The 24,277-nt window shown below is 46.4% G+C and overlaps 1 protein-coding gene across 1 annotated transcript; it reads left to right on the top strand.

The window, feature by feature from the left end:
* Positions 1-3,974: 3,974 nt before the first annotated feature.
* Positions 3,975-23,780, top strand: THOP1 (thimet oligopeptidase 1). Its single transcript, XM_082206981.1, has 10 exons — positions 3,975-4,051; positions 5,512-5,715; positions 6,707-6,855; positions 18,533-18,640; positions 19,103-19,205; positions 19,823-19,983; positions 20,470-20,605; positions 21,188-21,554; positions 22,499-22,700; positions 23,400-23,780. The coding sequence occupies exons 1-10, from the start codon at positions 4,036-4,038 to the stop codon at positions 23,655-23,657; spliced, it is 1,704 nt and encodes a 567-aa protein (XP_082063107.1). The 5' UTR covers positions 3,975-4,035; the 3' UTR covers positions 23,658-23,780.
* The last annotated feature ends 497 nt before the right edge of the window (positions 23,781-24,277 follow it).

Genomic DNA, 24,277 nt, shown 5'->3' with positions numbered 1-24,277 from the left:
CTTTCGGGTTGAGCAGCGGTCCACGGTCTCTCTCACTAACCGGACCAAGAGAAAGGCAAGAAGGAGCGATAGAGAGGAGGGCAGAGAATTCAGTTGCCAGGAGACTTCCACCCCCTTCCCACCAGTGCACTGGATTTTCCTTTTTCCTTATACTCACGCGTCTTCTATGATGATCCCGGGATCGATGAATAAGCCGGCTGGATCCCTCTTTTGCTCCCCGGCTGAACTCCTAGGGCTTTCGATTACCGCCCAGAAGATGGCTGGGGGTCCAAAAGGATCTTCCCAGGCAAAATGGCCTGGAGCCGGCTGAAGATTTCGGGGCCCCCAGTCAGCAGCTTGGGAGAACCACAAGCCCCACGTTGGGCAGCCAACTGTTACGGAAAAAATCTGGGTGCGGGGTTACTCTGCCACCCAGCTCATCGGACTAAGTCCGTGGGTCCCTGCGGAAGAAAATGAGCTCAGCCGGACGCAGGAGCAAACTGCAGAAGATCCAAGTTTATTGCGCAACAGGTTCAAGGCGAGATTGAACAGTGAGAAAGGGGTGACATGAACTTTTGAGTTTTCCCTCCATGTCCCAGAATACAGTGCATGAAACGTCACGAATACATTATGGGAAGGTTGGGTTTCACAAGTTACATCATGAATATACTTTACACGTCATGAATACATTATGAAAAGGTGGGATTACATTAATTAGCATTTTCGGATGAGGGAGGGGGGATATGCGGAGCGGGAAATATACATAGATACACATTTATTGAGTACTGGTGGTGGCAAGACAATGGGTCAGAGATATGCATCGTCTGCCACCTAATATTGCCCGAAGGAAGGATTTTGCAAGACTATCTGACAGGATTAAGAAATTCCTGTGTACGTGACCTGCCGCTTCGGGGATTATGGAGGTAGGGGTAGCATTATGGAGTCCAGGGGGAGCTGAGTTGAATGACACCAAAAGTGAAGAAATCGGAGTTACGGTTGATTTTATATCAATTTTTGAAGATTTCAGTGATTTCTAAGCCACTCTGTACTATAGAGCAAAAGCAGAAACAGAGTGGATACATTGTAACAGGATTTTGACAGTATTACTTGAGAGATTATGGAGGACAGGGGAGGGGTGATGGAGTCCTAGAGAAATTGAGCAAATATATTGTAGTGAAGAAGACATTGCCCCCCCCCCGTTCCGTATCAATAACAAATTATCAAAACATATCGTCTTCATTTCCCCCCATTTTCCCCCTCCCCCCTCCCCAAGAAGAACCCTCCCTCCTCTCCCCCCAAAGACGTCCCTCAGCTCCTCTCTCTGATTTTTCAACACGTTATTCTCTGCATATTGTAAAAATTGTAAAGATCCTTAAGTTATCTATCTATTATGTTAATAATCAATAAATTTGTGTATGTTTATTCAAAACCTGCCAAGGAGTCCAATTCATTTTGTTGTTTTTTTAAGTAGTTTGTAAAAAGTTCCCATTCTTCTTTAAACTCACAGTTGTCCTTGTCTCACAGTTTTTATGCCAATTTCACCAATTCTGCATATTCTATCAATTTCTCTTGCCACTGTTCTTTTGTCTGGATTTCCTCATTCTTCCATCCTTGTGCTATTAAGTTCATTATTTTCCTCGGCAGGTCTTTCCCTACAATCGCTAACAAAAATGCTTCTGGTTTTGTTTTACAAATGTTAATTTAAACATTTTTTCAACTCATTATATATAATTTCCCAAAATTTTTTAATTTCTCTACATTCCCACCACATATGGTAAAAAGTCCCTTCTTTTTCTTTACACTTCCAGCATACGTTTGACCCGGTTTTGTACATTCTTGCAATATGTACTGGTGTTATAGAGAGCCAGTGTGGTGTAGTGGTTAAGAGCGGTAGATCTGTAATCTGGTGAACCGGGTTCACGTCTCTGCTCCTCCACATGCAGCTGCTAGGTGACTTCTTTGAAGTCTCTCAGCCCCACTCACCTCACAGTGTTTGTTGTGGGGGAGGAAGGGAAAGGAGAATGTTAGCCTCTTTGAGACTCCTTTGCGTAGTGATAAAGCGGGATATCAAATCCAAACTCTTCTTCTTCTTCCTCTTCTTCTATACCATCTATACATGATTTTCATATAATTTTCTTTCAAAAGAGAACAGTCTGTAAATTTTAATTCTATTCTCCACAATTTTTCCCAATCTTCAAATTGTATGTTATGTCCTATATCTTGTGCCCATTTGATAATGACCTATTTTCACCTCCTCATCTTTTGTTTCCCATTCTAGCAGAATAATATATGCACCCTTCAGCAACTTCACTTTCCCTTCTATAACTTCCTTTAGAAATCTAGAAGTAGTATAACTATATCCTTTCTTATTGTCTTCTTTGTATATCTTGTGTAATTGCCTGTAATGTAACCAACTCTGAAAATGATATTTTATTTCCTCATACTCTTTTAGCTTCCATTTTCCTTCTTGTTCCTTTAGTAAGTCACTGTATGTAAGCCACTTTCCTTTTTTACCAAGTGGCTTGAGCAGCAAAGCTTCAAGTGGTGAAAGCCACCAGGGTGTCTTCTGTTCTATCTTTATATCTCTCCCAAACCCTCATTAATGATTTCCTAATTATATGATTATCCTTTATGTACTTTTCCTTTCCCATACCATAGATATGCATGCCATCAGAATCTATTGTCATGACCTTCCAAATCCAATGCTCCTTGATTTTCCAGTTTTATCCAGTCCCTAATCCATACCAAACATGCAGCCTCATGATACAATTTAAGGTTTGGGAGGGCAAAACTGCCTCTTTCTTTTATATCTGTAAGTAACTTATGCTTTATCCTTGGCCTTTTGCCCGCCCCCCGCCCCCCGCCCCCGATACACTTTGAAATTTCCTTCTGCCATTTTTTAAGGCAATCATCTTTCACCATTACTGGGAGTGACTGGAAAAGAAATAGTATTTTTGGCAAAACATTCATTTTTACCGCTGCTATTTTTCCTAGCAGGGAAAGGTTCATTCTGCTCCATATTTCTAAATTTCTTTTTATCTCGAGCCACACTTTTTCATAATTGTCTTTGTAGATATTTATGTTTCGTGATGTCAACCATATCCCTAAATATTTGACCTTTTTATGAACTTCTATCTCGATACTTTGCTCCTACTCTTTTTTCTCTTCTTCCTTCAGATTTTTAACTAATAATATAGTTTTCTTCCTATTTAATTTAAATCCTGCCACTTCCCCAAATTTCTGAATCTTTTCTATGACTCTAAGGAGAGAACTGTTGATGGAATCTTTCCAAGAGTTGGAGATGGCGTTTATAAGTGGTCCATGTTACTATGAAAGGCTTGGAGATGGAGCGGATTTCCAGCCAACCTTCCAATTACGAAACGCTCCCGGTTCAGTGAGCAGCAGCAAAGGACGCCTTCCTTAAAAAAAATCACTCGGCACGTTTGACCTCTCTTATCTAACAACGAAACGTTCTCTCTTTCCGTTTCGTAGGTCTATGCTCCCTTTCCAGCAACTGAGGGCGGAAAGCAGGCGAGTCGCTGCTATGGGAGAGCGGTGGATTGTGGGAGCGGGAGGTGGAGCCTGCGCAAAGGCGGAGAAGCTGCCCCCGCCTTTGTCCGCTCCTGGCCCAAAGGGGATGCGGGAATCGAGTCTCTACAAGACGACTTCCGGCTCTCTATTGAAGGAAAGAGGCTTGCGGGCCCCTGAAGGGGCGGCCAGGGAGAGAAGCAGGGCCCCTTCCGCCTGCCACCTCCCTTAGAAAAGAAGAGCTGGCTTGTCCTCAGGGTTCTCAAGGAGGGACGCGCGCATATTCCTGCAGGACCCTCAGGGTCCCTTCCAATTCTATACGAGATTTTCTCCTTGTGGGGTTTGCAATGGGGGAAATCTGCGCATGCAAAGCAGGCGACAACCTCCCGCCCTCTGAGGTCGAGGTGGGCGGGGCCGCCTCCCTTGGCCCCGCCCCATCCCATAATCCCCCTGGCTCTCCGCTGCCTCTGCTCTGGAAGCCTCCATGTGCTGAGCGGGAGCCGCAGGACTCGCCGCCGAGCAAAGCGGATGGCTCCTCCGACAGGTGATTTTGGGGGTGCAAAGCAGAGTCGGAGCTGCAGTAGGAAGGCCGGGAAGGGGGGTCTGGGACGGGGGGGGTCAGAGCCAGGAAGGCTGGGGTCCCCCCCCATCTTCCCGTTTGGACTTGCCCGGGGGAATTTCAGCCTCGCCTGCCAACAAGCCTCCTTCCTTCCACCTCTCTCTCTGCCTTTCCACAATTCACCGATTGGATACCTGTCTGCTCTGCTTGAGGGGCGCAGAGCCTTCCCTTTCCCGTCAGGTCGCTCGTTGGCGCCCCGTCCTGGGTCGGGGGGGGGGTTGGCTGGCACCCTCCCTGCCGCCCTGGGAGTTGGCAGAGGAACAGAGGGGGGGGAGCAGCCCAGGCTCGGCCGGGGCTGGGGGTGGGGAGGGAGCTCTGGGCTTATGCCCGGCACCGCTGGGCCCTTGAGGGGCACCAGATGCCGAGCATGAGCAATGTAGCCCAGGTTCCTTTTCTCACAGGGCCAAGCAGATGCCCGCGAAGGGGAACTCAGCCAGCAGGATTTGAACACAAGAGCGACTTTCCCCTTCCTTGTGTGGTTTCCAGCAACTGGGATTCAGAAGCAACTGGGGAGGCCAGAGCAGAGATATTGTGGCTAAGAGCCATTGACAGGGCATGAATTTGTCCAGTCCTCTTTTAAAGCAGTCTAGTTTGCTGGCTGCTGCTGCTTCCTTTGGCAGGGAGTTCCGCAGAACTGGAGGCACGGCAGAGCTATCCTGGCATTGTCCTCTCCGTGAATTTGTCTCACCCTGTTTCTAAGCTGTCTAGGTTGGTGGCTGCCTCCTGGGGCGGAGAGTTCGGCAGATTCCCAGCCACTGATATTCAGATCCTACTAGCCTTGGCAGTGGCGAGAAGCCCTTTATTTTACCATTCCTGCTTGCTTGATGCCCCCCCTCTGCCCCCTTAAAAAAAAAAAGTTTTCCAAATTTATAATAAACACAAAAGAAAAACAATACAATAGACAAACAAGCATATATCTTAACTGTTAAAATCCCAATTTAAATAACATTGTTAAGTGACTTCCTCAGATCCCCCCTGTGTTTCCATAATACTCATTTTAGCAGTTTTCCAATATCCACTTTCAAATAGAATTAACTTATTCCATTAATATCTTTCTTTCTTTTCATAATGTTCTCAATCCATAATGTTATACAATCAATCTATTTTACTCCTAGGCCAATTTGGTACTTACAAGTAGTTCTACTTAAATTATGTTAGAATATCTAGCCAAATAGTCCTTAAATTTCTTCCATTCTTCTTGATGCTCCTCCTCCTTCTGATCGCGGATTCTTCCAGTCAGGTCAGCCAGCTCCAAAAAGTCTACCAACTTCATCTGCCACTCCTCCACTGTTGGCATTTCTTGTAGCTTCCAATTTTTGGCTAACAAAATTCTTGCTGCAGTTGTGGCACACAAAAAGCCCCCTCTCTGCCCCTTCCCTACCCAGACAGCGCCATGGAGGCTGCAGCCCCCCCCTGCCCGGCCAGCCACCTCCGCTGGGACCTGACGGCCGCACAGATCCAGGACGCTACGGCCAAGCTGATCGAGAAGACCAAGCGGGTGTACGACACGGTGGGTGCCCTGGCGCAGGGCGACATCTCCTACGAGAACACGCTGGGCGCCCTGGCGGCCGTGGAGGTGGAGTACACGGGTAAGTCCAGAGGGGGCGCTGAAGGCACATCATTTCCACACAATAGGAGTCCTGGAAGCTGTAGTTTGCTGGGAGTGCTGGGAAGTTCGGCACTGGGAGAAGCTGCGGTTACGGGGATTCTTTAGAGCCAGTGCGGTGTAGTGGTTAAGAGCGGTAGTCTCGTAATCTGGGGAACCGGGTTCGTGTCTCCGCTCCTCCACATGCAGCTGCTGGGTGACCTTGGGCCAGTCACACTTCTCTGAAGTCTCTCAGCCCCACTCACCTCCCAGAGTGTTTGTTGTCGGGGAGGAAGGGAAAAGAGAATGTGAGGCGCTTTGAGACTCCTTAAAGGGAGTGAAAGGCGGGATATCAAATCCAAACTCTTCTTCTTCTTCTTTGTGTGGATCTGCCTTATCCAATGCAATTCTTAAGGAGCCAAACTGATGCTAAGGATACAATAACCTTTCAAAAGTGTTTGTGGGAAGGGGTGGGGGAAAGGAAGATTCTTAATAATAATAACAATTAAATTTGTATGCTATTCATCTGTAGATCTCCAGGCAGTTAGGATATATAATTATGTATTGATTTGTGTGTTTTCGCTCTAGTTTTTAGTATGTGTATTGTGTTTCTATCTTGTATTTTTATGGTGCAAGCCTCCTGGAGGTAGAATCACAGGGGAATACTGTTGGACGGGACCCTAGGGGTCATCCAGTCCAACCCCCTGCAATGGAGGAAACCTTTTGCCCAAGCTGGGCCTTGAACCCATGACGCTGAGCTGAAAAGTCTCTTGCTGTACTGACTGAGGTATCCTCCTTTTGCTCTATGGATGGAGGACGGGAGACAAGAATGAAATGAAATGCACTAGGTTCCAGGGGGCTGGAGCCGTGATACTAAAAGCCCCATTGTTAGTCAAAGTAAGCGTAGCTCTGGGCCACAGGGTGCTCTCTGCATGGGTGGGTAGGGGGCCGAGAGGTTTGCCTGACAGCCACCCCTTTCCCTCTTCCCCTCCCAGTTCAGCGGAACATGCTAGACTTCCCGCAACACGTGTCTCCCTGCAAGGAGGTTCGTGCGGCCAGCACTGAGGCCGACAAGAAGCTCTCCGAGTTTGACGTGGAGATGAGCATGCGGCGGGACGTCTACCAGCGCATCATCTGGCTGCAGGTCAGGATGCAGGCGGCGCCCCAAAGTGGGGCGGGAAGGGGGCAGGACCAGTGCTAGAACTCCCCCAGGTGCCAGGCGCTTGCCCAGTTGCAACCATGGAGACTTCTCTGGGCACCAGTTTCACATCTCCCTCTGGCTGGCCTCTCCAGGTTTCTTTTTTTAAAAAAAATTTTTTAATTGAATGTTACATTTTTTTCATCCTCAGAACCATTATTTCAAAAACAAAATACATTACAAATCCTCAACACACACACCCCGTGACTTCCCTCAACTTTATTTTCTGGTTTTTTGGCATATTATATTTCCCTGCTTATTGGTTATTTCTTATTCTTTAAATTTTTTAAAGGAATTATTATTCTCTTATCATTTTAACATCCTATTTCTATTTCACATTTCTTATGTTGATTGCAAGTGTTTAATCAAACCTTGCAAGTGAGTCCATTTCTTTACATTGATTCCGTAAAGTTTATATAAATGGTTCCCAGACTTTCTCAAAATCTCTATTGTCTTTGTCTTTCCATTAGTTTTGCCATTTCGGCGTATTCCGTCAGTTTCCCTTGCCATTCTTCTTTAGCTGATATTTCAGCACTTTTCCTTCTTTGTCAGGCTTCCTCAACCTCAGCCCTCCAGGTGTTTTTGGCCTACAACTCCCATGATCCCTAGCTAGCAGGACCAGTGGTCAGGGGTGATGGGAATTGTAGTCTCAAAACATCTGGAGGGCTGAGGTTGAGGAAGCCTGGTCTTTGTGCTAGCAACATCCTAGCCGTAGTTGTAGCATACATGAAAAGTTTTTTCTTCTCTTTCAGCAAATCTTGACCTGAAATGCCTAACAAAAAGGCTTCTGGGTTTTTCACAAAAGTTAGCGTGAACATTTTCTTCAATTCATTATAAATCATTTCCCAATATTTTTAAATTAGTTTACAATTCAACCACATATGAAAGAACGTATCCTCTTTTTCTTCACATTTCCAACATTTATTGGGGGAAATAATTAATTGCCTAGCACTTGCAGTTATATTAGAGATCGATGTTATTTTTATTATCTGTTGTTCTCCAGCATTACCTGACCTTTTCTGCTTCCAGGTTTCTTAAGCAAGTCAGCAGAAAAGGTCAGGTAATGCTAGAGAACAACAGATAATAAAAATAATATCAATCTCTAATACAGTGGTACCCCGCAAGACGAACGCCTCGCAAGACGGAAAACCCGCTAGACGAAAGGGTTTTCCGTTTTGGAGGCGCTTCGCAAAACGAATTTCCCTATGGGCTTGCTTCGCAAGACGACAGCCCATAGGGAAATCTCAGGGACAGCGGGGAAGCGCAGCGCGTCTTCCCCACTGTCCTCGGACCTCCTCACGCCGCCGGCTTCGGAACGAAGCTCCGATGCTGGCAGGGGGGGAACGCCTCCTCCCGCCGCGCGGCATCGGAACGAAGCTCTGATCCCGGGCGGGGGAGGGGGAACGCCTCCTCCCGCCGCGCGGCATCGGAACGAAGCTCCGATCCCGGGCGGGCGAGGGGGAACGCCTCCTTCCGCCGCCCGGCATCGGGATGAAGCTCCGATGCGGGGGGGGGGGGACACCTTCTCCCGCCGCCCGGCATCGGATGGCTTTCCTGAAGACTTGGGGTGGGAGGAGGGTTTTCCTTCCCACCGCCAACACTCAGAATGCTGTTCTGAATGTTGGCGGTGGGGAGGAAAAACCCTCCTCCCACGCAAGCCCCGGGAACAGAGGGAAAGCGCTGCGCACCTTATCCTCTGTTCCCGTACCTGTCCTGAAGGCTTGCGGTGCGGAGAAAAGCCCTTCTCCGCACCGCCAGCCTGGTAAGCGGTTTCCCTAGGAACGCATTAATTGATTTTCAATGCATTCCTATGGGAAACCGTGCTTCGCAAGACGAAAAACCCGCAAGAAGAAAAAACTTGCGGAACGAATTAATTTCGTCTTGCGAGGCACCACTGTATAACTGCAAGTCCTAGGCAATTACCGTATTTTTCGCTCTATAACACTCACCTGACCATAACACGCACATAGTTTTTAGAGGAGGAAAACAAGAAAAAAATATTCTAAACGAAACAGTGGATGTATGATTTTTGTGGTTCATGCTGTGGCCACAGACATGTGATCTGACGGTGGGTTTGGGGTAGCCCAATGCAAAAATCCTGAGGATCCATGTGGATCCATGCTTTGTAACAACGTTTTGCGCCATTGCGGCCCCATGAAACAGTGGGTGTGTGTGTTTTTTGGTGCAGGCTGTAGCCATGGACATGCTATGTGATCTGATGGTGAATTTGGGGTGACCCAGTGCAAAAATCCTTAGGATCCATGTGGATCCATGCTTTGAAACCACGTTTTAAGTGGGGAGGGAAGGAAAAGCACTCAAGGGACAAGGAGCACACGTGGGGGGTGTGGAGAAGGATGCTGCTAATAATGCAGAAGAGGCTCCTCTCCGGCTTTGCTCCTTTAGAACAATCAGGCTCTGCGTCTCTCCCTCCTCCCCAGCAAGGAAACCACGATAGTAACCATTCTGAGACAAATCAAGAAAAATTGCGACCAACACTCTCCCCCAACAAGCGTAGTGAGGTCAACACACACACACACACAGAGAGAGAACTGGCCCTAAAGTCGCAGGGCGCTGGAAGTCGCAGGGTCGCTGGGGGAGTGAACGGGAAGCAGAGAAGGAGAACGATCCCCCCCCCCCCCACACAGAGAGTGTTGATTCTAAAGTCGCAGGGAGAGTGAACGGGAAGCAAGGGAAGGAGAAGGAGCCCTCACACAGAGACACACAGAGTGTCAATTCTAAAGTCGCAGGGAGAGTGAACAGGAAGCAAGGGGAGAAGGAGCCCTCACACACACACAGACACACAGAGTGTCCATTCTAAAGTCGCAGGGAGAGTGAACAGGAAGCAAGGGGAGAAGGAGCCCTCACACACACACAGACACACAGTGTCCATTCTAAAGTCGCAGGGGCGCTGGGAGAGTGAAGGGGAAGCAGGAGGAGTAGAATGATAGCTCAAGCACACACACACACACACACAGCCCCTACAGTGGCTAATCCAAAATCGGACAGCAAGAAACTGCAGGCAGGGACAGAGAGCAGGGGTTGTTTTAAAGCAGCTAACTCCCGCTCTGCTTCTCTCCCTCCTCCCCGGCTCCGCTAGCTGAAAAGCTTTGCTGCTACTTAACAGCTCAGTGGGGAGGAGAGAGGGACATAGAGCAGGGGTTGTTTTAAAGCAGCCAACTCCCGCTCTGCTTCTCTCCCTCCTCCCCGGCTCCGCTAGCTGAAAAGCTTTGCTGCTACTTAACAGCTCAGTGGGGAGGAGAGAGGGACATAGAGCAGGGGTTGTTTTAAAGCAGCCAACTCCCGCTCTGCTTCTCTCCCTCCTCCCCGGCTCCGCTAGCTGACAGGAGCCGCTTACACCCGCTTTGCTGTTTCAAAGCGAGCCTCGGACTGCTCACGACTGCAGCAGATTCCCCCGCCATCTGTAGGCATTCGCTCCATAACACGCACAGACATTTACCCTTACTTTCTAGGAGTAAAAATCTGCGTGTTATGGAGCGAAATTTACGGTATTTCCATGCAACTTTACACACATCTAACTTTCTAAGTAAAACTAAATTGTATTAATTTAACCAACTCATTTTTGTGCTGTCAGGCCTCACAGATGCCTGTTTTGCTATTCAGGCATCTGTATCCTAGAATCCTAGAAGGGACCCCCAAGGGTCATCCAGCCCAATCCCTCACAATGCAGGAATCTCAGCCAAAGGATCCCTGACAGAAGCCACCCAAGCTCTGCTTAGAAAACTCCAAGGAAGGAGAGTCCGCCACTCAATCAATTTTTATTAAACTGATTTATATTTGGCCATTAGCCTAAATATTGGAGTTACACAAGTCAGGCATTTCAGCTTTCCAAAAATGAGGGGTGCTAAAAAATTGTAACATGAATTGGGAAATTGAAAGATATTCTTATTTTCCCTTTTCAGAAGGTAAAATGGAAAACGGAAATTCTTTGGTTTCCCGAAAGATGTTTTGGTGCTTCTTCATCTAACCTAGAGTTGCCTAGCTAAATGTTGTCCAATACATAGAAATCGTTAAAAATGACTGCTGAGTCTGGGAGTTATATGGTAGATTATTTAAATTATTTATTATTGGAATTACTTGGTTTTACCTGACATTTTTATTTTTAAAAGATATTTATTGCAATTTTTAAACAACAGACAAAACACCAAACATATATAATACAACAAACAGAAAAAGTCAAAGCAAAATTAAACAAGAATAAAGAAAAAGAATAAAGAAGAATACAAGTAAAATATAATTGTTCATAAATCTAATTTTCATAATCTTTGGACTTCCTCACATCACCCTTTCCTGCGTTCTCAATCATATAATTATAAGCAGCAAATTATTACCTTATTTCAATTCTTATTTTATAGTTCTCAAATATTATGTCGCAAATTTTCAATATTTTGTCATGTACTAAACTGCTTAACTTAAACATAATATTACTTCAGATTTCAACCTTTTCTTAGTCATCACTTATTCATACATCTTACAACTAAATTTACTGATGCCGTATTGTTTTCTATCATGCATTTTCTTAACATTCATACAGCTTATAATGTTTTTGTAAATAGTCCTTTAATTTTTTCCAGTCCTCTTCCACCGTCTCTTTTCCCAGGTCTCGAATTCTGCCGGTCATTTCAGCAAGTTCCATGTAGTCTATCAGTTGCGTCTGCCATTCTTCCAGAGTGGGCAAATCTTGCGTCTTCCAATATTTTGCGATGAGTATTCTTGCTGCTGTTGTTGCATACATAAAGAAAGTTCTATCCTTCTTTAACACCCCTTGGCCGACAATGCCCAAAAGGAAGGCCTCTGGTTTCTTAAGGAAGGTATACTTAAATACCTTTTTAAACTCATTATAGATCATTTCCCAGAAAGCCTTAACCCTTTGGCACGTCCACCAGAGGTGAAAGAATGTTCCTTCAGTTCCTTTACATTTCCAACATTTATTATCGGGCAAATGATATATTTTTGCCAGCTTGACTGGGGTCATGTACTACCTGTATATCATTTTCATAATGTTTTCTTTCAAGGCATTGCATGCCGTGAACCTCACTCCGGTGGTCCATAACTTTTCCCAGTCAGCAAACATAATATTATGTCCAATGTCCTGTGCCCATTTTATCATAGCTGATTTAACAGTTTCATCCTGCGTATTCCATTTCAACAGCAAGTTGTACATTTTTGAAAGTACCTTGGTCTTAGGTTCTAACAGTTCTGTTTCTAATTTCGATTTTTCCACCTGGAAAGCTGTTTTTTTATCCAAATTAAAGACCTCCCTGATCTGAGCATAGTGTAACCAGTCTCGCACTTTATCCTTTAATTTCTCAAAACTCTGCAATCTCCAAGTATCTCCTTCTTTTTCTAGTATTTCCCAATATTTCGGCCATTTGGCCTCCATATTAAGTCTTTTCTGAGCCTTGGCTTCCATTGGTGACAGCCACCTTGGGGTCTTGTTTTCTAATAAGTCTTTGTATTTTGTCCAGACATTAAACACTGCCTTTCTGACAATATGGTTCTTAAAAGCCTTATGAATTTTTACCTTGTCATACCACAAATATGCATGCCATCCGAAAGCATTGTTAAACCCTTCCAGATCTAGGACATCAGTGTTCTCAAGAAGAAACCAATCTTTCAACCAGCAGAAAGCTGCAGATTCATAATAGAGCCTCAAATCTGGCAGGGCAAACCCCCCTCTCTCCTTAGCATCAGTTAGTATTTTAAATTTTATTCGGGGCTTTTTGCCCTGCCAGACAAATTTAGAAATGTCTTTCTGCCACTTTCTAAAACATTCCACCCTGTCCACAATCTGGAGGGTCTGAAACAAAAACAGCATTTTTGGCAATACATTCATCTTTATCACAGCAATTCGGCCCAACAAGGAAAGTTTCAGTCTTGACCAACTTTCTAAGTCCTTTTTAATTTCTGTCCAACACTTTTCGTAATTATCTTTGAATAAATTCAGATTTTTAGCTGACATATTTACCCCTAGATATTTCACCTTTTTGACCACATTTAAATCTGTCTCTTTCTGAAACCTTTCTGATTCCTCAGTTGTCAAGTTTTTTTCCAAAACCTTAGTTTTTTGCTTATTTAATTTAAATCCCGCCATCCGACCAAACTCATGAATCAGTTCTAAGACTCTTTTCGTACTAGATTCTGGCTCCTGTAAAGTCAAAACCAGATCATCTGCGAAAGCTTTAAGTTTGTACTGTTTGGCTCCGACCTGAATCCCTTCAACCAACTCTAATCATATTCAAGAGCACCTCCAGGACTGAAATAAATAACAAAGGGGAGATAGGGCAACCCCTGTCCCACTCCCATCCCTTCCAAATTTTTCTTCATAAATTTCCATGAAATGTTGTCAAAGGCCTTCTCCGCATCCACAAAAATCAACACTGCTTTTGTGTTAAGATTTGCTTGTAAAAGTTCCAAAATGTCAATAATGTTTCTAGTGTTATCAGGCAAATGTCTACCGGGGAGAAAGCCTGCCTGGTCTTTATGAATTACTTCGTTTAATACTTTTTAAAATCTGCTTGCCAAAATATCTGCAAAGATTTTGTAATCCACATTTAGGAGAGAGATGGGATGGTAGTTCTTAAGTTGTGTCTTTTCAGTTTCTGATTTAGGTATCAGTGTGATGAAAGCTTCTTTCCACGATTCCGGTGCCTTCTTCCCCTCCATAACCTCATTGCAAACCTCCATTAATGGTTGTATCAAAAAGTCTTTCAATATCTTATAATACTTGGAGGTAAGCCCATCTGACCCTGGAGATTTGCCCAGTTACATATTCTGAATGGCACCTTCAATTTCTTGTTGTGTTATTTTATAATTCAAGATTATTCTATTTTCTTGAGTCAATTTTGGTAGTCCATTTCTTTTTAAAAATTGATCTATTTCAGTCTCTTTTTGTGGCCCTTGCATGTATAATTGTTTAAAGTATCTCTGGAAACATTTTCTAATTTCCTCGGGGTTCTGAATGTTTCTTCCTTCATTATCTAAGTTTGTAACCGTATTCAACTTTTGTCTCCTTTTCAACTGCCAAGCTAGCAGTTTCCCACATTTATTTGCTGATTCAAATGTCCTTTGTTTCATCATTTTAATTTTCCATTCAACTTCCTTGTTTATCAATTTGGAATATTGTGATTGATAAGAGTTTAATTTCTCTTAAAATCTCCTGTGATTTTGGTTTCAATCTTAGCTTTTTCTCCCCTTCCTTTATTTTCTCCAAAATCTTGTTCTTTTTCTCATTCAATGCTCTTTTCTTTATTGTGTTCTGTTGTATCAGAAACCCTCTCATAACAGCTTTGCTTGCGTCCCAGATTACTCTCTTTTCAACTGTAGTGTTCAAATTTATTTCAAAATAGTCCTTCAATGTCTTTTGGGCCTTCTGTATAATCTCTTTATCTCTTAACAAGGAGTCATTCATCCTCCATCTGAAGGAACCGCTTGGGGTAAGTCTCATATCCATCTTTATGGCGTTATGGTCGGAGCAGGTTTTTGGGCAGATTTCCACCTTCTTAGTCTTGGGGGCCAGGCCTCTAGTTATCCATATTTGGTCCATTCTTGTCCATGTCAGTTGGGCTTCAGAAAAGAATGTTCCTTCTCTTCCTAGGGGGTTCTTTATCCTCCAAATATCAATCAGATCCATATTGTCAGTTAGTTCAAAGAAAGTTTTAGGTAGTCTGCCATCTTTTGTCAGACTTTGACCATGTGACTTATCCATGTTTGTGGACACCACCCCATTCATATCTCCCATCATAATGATGTTATTGTAGTCCAGATAGTCCAGCATTGTCTCATGCAACCTCTTATAAAATTCCGATTTCCCTTCGTTCGGTGCGTGGATTCCCAATATCAAAAACTTTCCCCCTTGTGTTTGTATTTCGATTGCCAAGATTCTTCCTTGCTCATCTTTAAAAAGGAATTTTGGTGATAGGCTCTCCTTAGCATAAATCACCACCCCTCTCTTTTTAACTCGGTCTGATGAAATAAATTCTTGGCCTAGCCTCTTATTGATTAGCACTTTTCTGTGGAGCCTAGTCACATGTGTTTCTTGTAAGCAAATAATATCCAATTGTTCTTTCTTTAATATATGGAATATCCTTCTCCTTTTTTCCGGGGAATTTCCTCCATTAATGTTCCAGCTAAGAAGTTGCAGAGACATCCTGGGCAAATCTGTTATTCAGTAGGTAGTGGCGTTTCTTTCTTCTGATCCTCAGACCCCAAAGGTGTAGGTGCTGGCGGTGGCGGTGGCCAAGACCCAGGTCCTATACTCCCTTTCTGAAGGTCTTCTCCGTAGTCGTTTAGAAACTTATCTTTATCCTCGGGTGTTTTGATTTTCACTTTCTTCCCTCTGAATGTAAAAGATAATCCTTGAGGAAATTCCCACCTGAAAAGGATTGTGTTACTTCTCAACAGTTTTGTTAGTTCTGTAAAGGTGGTTCTTAGATCCAAAAGTTGTTTAGGGATATCTTTGTAAATTTCGGCTCTCCTTCCCTGGATTACAAGTGATTTTTCGTAGTGTGAGCTCAGTATTTTGTCCCTTTCTTCCTTAGATCTCAAAGTAATCAAGCAGTCTCTGGGTCTGTCCTTCCTTGCTACTCTTCCAAGTCTGAAGGCACTAACGATTTTAAAGTCCTTGTCTTCCTCCAAGTTCCAAAACTTAGAAAGTTCTTTTGTCAAATATTCCGTTAAATTCCCTTGTTCAAGTTCTAAAATTGATCTCAGCCTCAGGTTATTTTCCCGGCTGCGTAGTTCAATCATAGACAGGTAGGCCTGATGTTCACCAATCTGTTTAGACAGTGGTTTAACCTCCTCCTTCACTGCTTCCACTTTCTGATTAACCTCCTCAGCCAATTTACGATTCTCTGTGGTAGCTTTACGATTCTCTGTAGTAGCTTCAAAAAGCTTCCCAATTGATTGTGCATGTAAAGTCACTTGTTCAGTTAATTTATTTAGGCTGGCAGTATTTTGGTCAATCTTTGCCGATTGTGCATCCACTTTTTTGTCCAATGCTTCCAATTTCTCTAAGATTTTATCTAGTACTGATTCGTTTCCTCCAGCTGCCATGCCTTCTGATGAAGTCAGCTCAGTTTCTAATTCTTGTGTTCCCAAAACAGTGGGAACAGATGATCTGCGCAACTGGGAGGTTAATGTTGATTGAGTTAATTGTTTAGCTTTAGCTTTGGCCGACCTTGTTTTCCCAGTGCCACTCATTCCACTCCTGTCTACGTGCCAAGGTCAAATTATGTATGCTCCCATGGGAATCCACAAGCCCAGAGAGTAAACAACAAGTTAAAGGAAGAAAGAAGAAGAAAAACAAGTCCCAAGCAGTTGTAAGTCCAAAGTCCACCAGGGGGAGTTCAAACAAATCTTGAGGAAAACAAAGGAAATTTTTCCAATAGTTGTTCCCAGGCTTAAAAGCTTAAAAAAGTTTTACCAAAGTCCAGCAGTATCCAACCACTCATAAATTTCAAAAAAGACCTTCCACTCTTCTTTATAACCAGCAAAGTGAGTCCTTATTTAGACAAAGTTTCAGGAAAAGTGCCAGAAAATAGTGTTTCAAAGTAGCTAGTCCAGTAACACTCAAATGTAACAGTTTGCAGTAACAAAGATCAAGTCCGCAAAACTGACAGCTCTAATGATTTGGCAGTCAAGTACCTGGGTTTCTTTAAATAATTTTGTAAATCCACAGGGAGAGGAAGAACTAAGTTCAAAACAAGGCAGGAAAAAAGTTTAAATCCCTTAGTAGCTATAGCGACAGTTCAGGTCATGCACGAAATTGAAACTTTTAATTCCTCTTCAAAGGCTTCAGATCAAAGTCGTTGCTTTAAAACTTTTAGCAGAACCGGGAGACGGACTTCCTGGTTACATCTCCCGCTTTGGCCAAATTTTAAAATTAATTTAGTCCAGTTATTTTAGTCCCTTTTACTCACGGGTTGCTGTTTCCAAATCCAATAGTCCAGGAAAAAAGGTCAGCGCTCACCGACAGCAGCTATGCAGCTTCGCTCACACAGAAAGAGCGATCGACTCACAGCACCGCGCCAGCCCTTCCACGTTCTGAGACCCCTTACGGGGTCCCTTCTTCATTTCGGGGGGCGCTTCTGGTGCCCGCCGAGTCCCACGGCCACAGGCTCACTCTGCCTGTGGTTTTCCAACGTGGGTCTCCGCTTCGCCGTAGCGGACGACCCGTTTCCGCCGAGCTTCCCCTTCAGCAAGTGAAGGAGACCGCCATTGCCGTTCGCGCCGCCTCCGGAAGTCGCGGTTTTACCTGACATTTTTAGAAGGCAAAGAGGATACTTAGGAAGTAAAATTTCTCTAAAAATGATTGCTGTATATTTGCAGTTATTATGTTTGTTTGTTGTTTTGCGTTCCATAAACTTTTCAGATGGTAAAATGGATGTTCTTTGGTTTTCCAGAAGCAGTTTTGATGTTTCTTGGTCAACCACAAAAATACAAGCAGATTTGCTCACACCCAAAACCCTGTTTTTTAAAGACCCCTCCCTGAAGAAATTTGCAAAAATTAAGTTTAAATCAGCTTTTCATATGGAAGCATGAGGACTAGAGTCTTGCTTTATTGGTAGGCTTCAGGCTGCAGCTCCGTTTACAGACATTAAGTTTTGCCCTACCACGAGCTTTAAAATCTGCAGGTGCATCAAGTGAACTGGATGTAGGTGTTGCTCTCAGCCCTCGGGGCAGAGCTGGTGTGTGGCAGCAGTGCAGAGCGTGGGCTGTGAACCTGGAAAATCCAGTTTGCAAAGCAGCTCTCCTCTGAAGATCCATCTTCGCCTTTTGGCTGGGTAGGCTCAGAGCTCCTGACCAACTTTTCTCAACCTTATGGAGATGAAATAATAATAATAATTAATAATAATAGCTGTTATTACCATTGTTGTAAGTCCTGGCCTATTTTCTGAACTGCTTTAAGTGGTTTAGAGGTGAAAGAATAACAACAACAACAATTATTATTAGTAATACAGTGGTACCTTGGTTCTCAAACTTAATCCGTTCCAGAAGTCCGTTCCAAAACCAAAACGTTCCAAAACCAAGGCATGCTTTCCCATAGAAATTAATGCAAAACAAATTAATCCCTTAAAAACAACCCCTAAAACAGCAATTTAACATGAATTTTACTATCTAACAAGACCATTGATCCATAAAATGAAAGCAATAATCAATGTACTGTACTATAAATAAGACAGTATTGTAGATGATAAAAATGAAAATTAATTTTTTTCTTACCTGCACTGATGACAGTCATTGTTTGGAAGGGGGGCTTTTATCCATTTCTGCAGAGACACAATCGATCAGGAGCTGAACTGGGTTCCACACAGTCAGCAAAACAAATGAACCGAAAAAGCCTCAAAAACAAAAATGCAAAATAAATAGCAAAAACAAAAGTGCCAAACTTAATCCGTTTGTGAAGTGTGTTTGACTTCTGAAATGTTCGGAAACCAAGGCACGGCTTCTGATTGGTGCAGGATCCCCAGAAACAATAGCCAACAGTTGTATCGCATGTTCAGCTTCCAAAAAACGTTCGAAAACCAGAACACTTTCTTCCGGGTTTTTGGAGTTTGAGAACCAAGGTGCCATTGTAATTATTTGATTTGTTGCTTCCTTACAGGAGAAGCTGGAGAACACCTCCCTGAAGCCGGAAGCGAAGCGATACCTTGAGCGTCTGATCAAGCTGGGCCGGCGGAGTGGCCTCCATCTCCCCGAGGAGACGCAGGAGGTGGGAGACATTTGCCCGGGGGGGGGGCCCTGAGGGTCACCTGGCCTATCAGGGGCACAGCTGGACTCAAGAGGCAAATCCGTGGCTCCTCTTGGGGAGGCTTGGAAGCGAAGGGAACGGAGCTGGCCGAACGCTGCAATTCCTGCCTTGCAGTGGGTTGGACTGGATGACCCTTGGGGTCCCTTCCAGCCCCCCATTCTCTCATCCCACCGGGGCTGGAGGGACGCCCCTGCCAGGTCGAAAGAGGCCTGGGAAGATGATGCACAGCCTGAGATGAGGGACCCCTTCTTCCTCTCGTGGATTCACGGGAGGCCTTTTAGCGAGTAAACTGCCCTGCATGGATCGTGGGAATACGTGGGATCGGGAACCAGGGGTGAGGGCGGGGGGGGGGAGTTGTTGGGGGGAAGCCAACTCGGCTCGGGGCCTTTCCTGCCTCCAACCCCATTTCCCCCTTTCGTCCAGAAAATCAAAGAGATAAAAAAAAGGCTGAGCGTCCTCTGCATCGACTTCAACAAGAACCTCAACGAGGACACGACCGTCCTGCCCTTCTCCCGGGAAGAGCTGGGTAAGGGCGGGGCAATGGGTGTCCCTTGGGTGCCATTGGGGGCAAAGTGGGTTGGACTAGATGACCCTTGGGGTTCCCTTCCAACTCTACCTTTCCATGATTCTACATATCTGGGATAGCTCATTCGGTAGAGCAGGAGACTCTTAATCTTGGGGTTGTGGGTTCAAAACCCACCTTAGGCAAGATTCCTGCCTTGCAGGGGGTTGGGCTGGATGACCCTCGGGGGTCCCTTCCAACTCAAAGCCAGGCCCAATAATTTTCTCAACCGTTCCTCCCAGGTATGCATAGAAATAATTTAAAATACTTGTTGTTAGATCACAGATTAATGTTAATTTGCTTAGAAAGGGTAAATGATTGCCAAGTACTCGCCATTATATTACAGTTTCATTTTGTCATTTATTATTATTATTCCTGACCTTTTCAGAGGATACAATCTCCAGAAGAAGATTAATGGTATAAAAGCATCAGTGCATAGCGTAATAATAAAATAATCCCAGTAACCCAATAATGGACACCAGGCACCATGAAGCCTGCAATCCTCACATGAAACTTGTGCAGTTAAAGCGTCTAGTCCTCTGTGAGGCTCACCCCCTGGGCCCCTTTGTCCTTCCTTGCAGGGGGTCTCCCTGAGGACTTCCTGAGTTCCCTGGAGAAGACTGAGGAGGGCAACCTGAAGGTGACCCTGAAATACCCCCACTATTTCCCCCTGATGAAGAAGTGCCACGTTCCAGAGACGCGGAGGCTGGTGGAGAAGCAGTTCAACTCCCGCTGCAAGGAGGTAGAAGGCAGCACAAACCAAACAAATAAACGCCTTTTCTGCTCTCTGCTTAGAGAACGGCTCCCTTTCTCCCTGCATATCTCTGCTGTCACATGAAAACTCGGCAGTGACTCATTTCAGCAAACTTGCAATCCAAATTTTGTCCCTCGCTCTTTAAAAGCCGTCTGAGTTGGTGTCCTGTGGCAGTGAGTTCCGCAGATGGACCCTGTGCCGTTTCGCCCGCCCTGACCCTCCTGGCGTTCCGCTTCCTTGCATGTCACGAGTTCGAGTTTACGATACAGGGAGGAAAACCTCCCTGCACGATTCCATTTTCTTTGTTGAGGGTTTTGCTGCAGCCTCGTGTTTCCTTACATTTCTCAGAATGTCTCTTTCTCCATGTAGTTGATGATAAAGGCCTTTTCTGAAAGGGGGGCAATAAAAGGGGCTCCTTTGCAGTCTCCCCCACTGGCTGCCTCACCGCCTCCCCCCTCCCTCCGGTTGCCACAGGAGAACTGCCTGATCCTGAAGGAACTGGTGGATCTGCGGGCGAAGAAGGCGGCTCTGCTGGGATTTGAGACGCACGCCGACTTCGTCCTGGAGATGAACATGGCCAAGGACTGCCAGACGGTGGCCTCTTTCCTGGGTATGGCGTTTCTGCAGATGGCGAGTACATGGCTTCAGCCCCAAAGAAAGCGGGGCGGTTGAAGGGTCTCCTAGGTGGAAGGGACCCCAGGGGGTCATCTATCCCAACCCCCTGCAAGGCAGGAGTCTCCGCTAAAGACCTCCAAGGAAGGAGAGGCCTTCCAATAGGTGCAAGGAAGTCTCTCCATTGTTTGTGTTTCTTATTTGCGTGTTTAGAAAACCTTTGACTTAAATTCTTTATTAACAATAGTTATTTTTGGAAGCCAGAGGAGGTTCACAGGCCCCTGCCTGGAGCTTCTTTTCTGCTCCGGAGGGCAGGACCCGAACCAACGGATTCAGAAGGTGGTGGACTCTGCTTTGGAGGATTTTAAGCAGTTCTCCATCAGGGATTCTTTTGCTGAGATTCTTGCCTCGCAGGGGGTGGGTCTAGATGTCCCCTGGGGGCCCCAACCTTCCATTCTGGGGTTCTGTGGACCCTGGGGTGTCTGTGGTTCTTTGGCCGAGCTTCCTGCCCAGCACAGGGTTGGTCTGGATGACTCCCGGGGGACCCTGCAACCCTCCCGCACTCTCCTCCCCCCCGTAGACGAGCTGGCGGCCAAGCTGCGCGTGCTGGGTGAGCAGGAGCGGGCCCTGATGCTGTCCCTGAAGCGCCAGGAGTGCGAGCAGCGCGGCCTGCCCTTTGACGGTTGCCTCCATGCCTGGGACCTGCGCTTCTACATGAACCGGGTTCAGGAGACGCTTTACCAGGTGGACCAGAACCTTCTCAAGGAGTTCTTCCCCATGGAGGTGGTGACGGCCGGCCTGCTGGGTATCTACCAGGAGTTGTTGGGGCTCACCTTCCGCCTGGAGGAGGGGGCCCCCGCCTGGCACCCCGACGTCCAGCTCTACGCCGTGCAGGACGCCCACTCCGGCCAGGCTGTCGGGAAGTTCTACCTGGACCTCTACCCAAGGTGAGTCCCAGGGGGCGAAGGGTCAAAGAGCGTGCAGAAGGTCCCAGGTCCAGGGCTTCTAGTCTTCATGGGCCAGCAGCCCGTAGAGCCAAAGAATCTGGGTAGACTGCCTCTGCAGCTGGAGGCTCCATAGTAAGAACCCGGGGGCTGGATCAGCCCAGCAGCCCAACATCCTGACCTCACAGCAGCAAAATGCCCATGGACCCGAGGAATCCAGAGTTGCTGTCTCTGGAGCTGGAGGCTCCAGAAAAGAGCTTTGCTGCTGGACCAGACCCGAAGGGGGCCCAGCCGGCCTGGCCTCCTGTCCTCACAGTGGCCAGGTGCCCCCAAAGACCCAGGATTCCAGATCGACTGCCTCTGGAGCTGGAGGCTCCTTCAAGGCATCCAAAGACACCCGCCACTGGCACCCTGGTCCCAAAGTAGCCGACCAGATGCCCTCCAAGGGAAGAATTTTGGTTGCTCTGTTAATAGCTAAACAGCAATTGTTTCATCAGTGATTTGTAATTGCTTCACTGATGATTTGTTACTTATTTTCTAAGATTTGTGCTGCATTTAGGATGTTATTTTACATGTTCACCAGTTAATGGTTGTAAAAGGTTAGGGATTCATCAGGATGGGAATTGGCAAGGAAATAAAATCTAGCAATCAGTCCAGAAGCCCGCAAGGGGTCCTGAGCACACCAGCCCTGTCCCCAGCTGCCGTCCCCGCCTTCTGGTTCCCCAGGGCAGAGAGGTTCTGCCATCCCAGGAGGCCTCGCAAGGAAGAGCCTGGCTGCCGCCTCCGGCCAAAGTCCAGCTCTGCTTCCTGTCCTTGCTGGAGTCCAGATAGACTGTCCTTGGCCCCGGAGGCTCCAGCCCCAAGAGAGTATCAGAAGTGCATCGTGGGAAGGGACCCCCAGCCCAGCCGGCTGCTCTGCCACAGGCTCTCCTTTGTCCCCGGAGCAGGGAGGGGAAGTATGGCCACGCAGCCTGCTTTGGTCTGCAGCCCGGCTGCCTTCTCCCCGACGGCAGCCGCCAGATCTCGGTGGCAGCCATGGTGGCCAACTTCACGAAGCCCACGCAGGACGCGCCTTCGTTGCTGCAGCACGACGAGGTGGAGACCTACTTCCACGAGTTTGGGCACGTCATGCACCAGCTCTGCTCGCAGGTGAGAGGCTGACCCGGGAGCCCTTGGCCTCGGTCTTCTGGGCTGGAAAATGGGTCCGAGGTCAAGTTGCTGAATTTTCCAACCTTTGAAAATGAGGGGTGCTAGAAAGCGGTGAAGCAACCTGGGATTGGAAAGGTATTTGGGCTAAATTAGTGTGATTTAGTGTTGCCTGTTGGGTAAGACGTGTGAAACAGTGTGTAGGAATCATTAAAAATGATTGCCAAGTATTGAATGGCAGAGTTGGAAGGGACATCACAAGGTCATCTAGTCCAACCCCATGCAGGTACACAAGTATCCATAGCAGGTGGCCCCCCACGGCAGCGTCACATAGTGGTTAGAGTGCCGGACTAGGTCCTGGAAGTGACCAGAGCTCAAAGCCCCCCCACTCAGCCTTGAAGCCCACTGTGTGACCTCTCAGCCTTTTCTGCCTCACATGGCTCTAGGGATGAAAGCAGGACAAAGACTTGGGAGAGGCCAGGGTTCGAATTCCCCCACCTTGGTCATGAAGCTTACTGACTAACCTTGGAGTTAGTCAGAGCCTCTCTCTCAGCCCCAACCGGCCTCACAGTGTTGTGGTGTCGATTAAATGAGGCCTGAGTGAGACCAGGGTTCAAATCCTTAGCCAGGAAGCTCACTGGGTAACTTTGAGGACAGTCCTGCAGCCCTTTGCTCAGCCGCTTCTTCTCTGCCCCCGGACAGGCGGACTTTGCCATGTTCAGTGGGACCCACGTGGAGAGGGACTTCGTAGAGGCTCCATCGCAGATGCTGGAGAACTGGGTGTGGGAGAAGGAGCCCCTGCGGCGGATGTCCACGCACTACAAGAATGGCGTGCCCATCCCAGACCAGCTGCTAGAGAAGCTCATCAAGTCCCGACAGGCCAACACAGGTAGGCAGCGTCCCCAGGTGGCTGCACGGGAAGGAGCAGTAACACCTGCAAAAGCATGCCTGGAATCGTAGCATTGGAGGGAGCCCAGGGGGTCATCCACCCAACCCCCCTGCAAGGCAGGAATATTTTGCCCAACGCAAGATTCAAACCCACAACCCTGAGATTAAGAGTCTCAGGTTCTACTGACTGAGCTCTCCCGGATCAAAAGCTTATCAATAAAAAAATAACTTGCTGGGAAAGAATCTTGAATGCTGAACTATCCATTAGCTTTCTTTCTCCATTTAAAACATTTGTATGTGTGTACTAATTCAAATTAAATCCTTTTGATGCATAATGGCAGCACCATACAGATAAGCAAGGAAATATCCCCTTTAACCCAGAAGCCGGTGTTTAGGCAATACATGCAAAACTGATTAGTTTATTTTGCTTTATTTATTTATTTATTTATTTGTTCGTTGATCAGCTCCCGCATCCCAGACTCCTCTTCGTAAAGAAGGCGACACACAGTTTCTGGGAACCAGGAAATTCCTAACCCGAAGCGAGTCCTCTAGCCTTTGTTCTTAGCTTTTTGAACCTTCCTCTGGTTTAATTCAGTTGTTGGCTCCCCCCCCCCCCCAGAACTGGATGGGCCAAAAGGCTCCCTGGCCATTTGGGGCAGGGGATGGGGACCCCAGAGCCCCCTGCCCCACTT

Source organism: Podarcis vaucheri, assembly GCF_965113315.1.
Source record: "Podarcis vaucheri genome assembly, chromosome: 18".
Taxonomy (NCBI): Eukaryota; Metazoa; Chordata; class Lepidosauria; order Squamata; family Lacertidae; genus Podarcis; species Podarcis vaucheri.
Note: the sequence above shows the minus strand (reverse complement) of the source record. Positions and strands in the feature narration are given on the sequence as shown.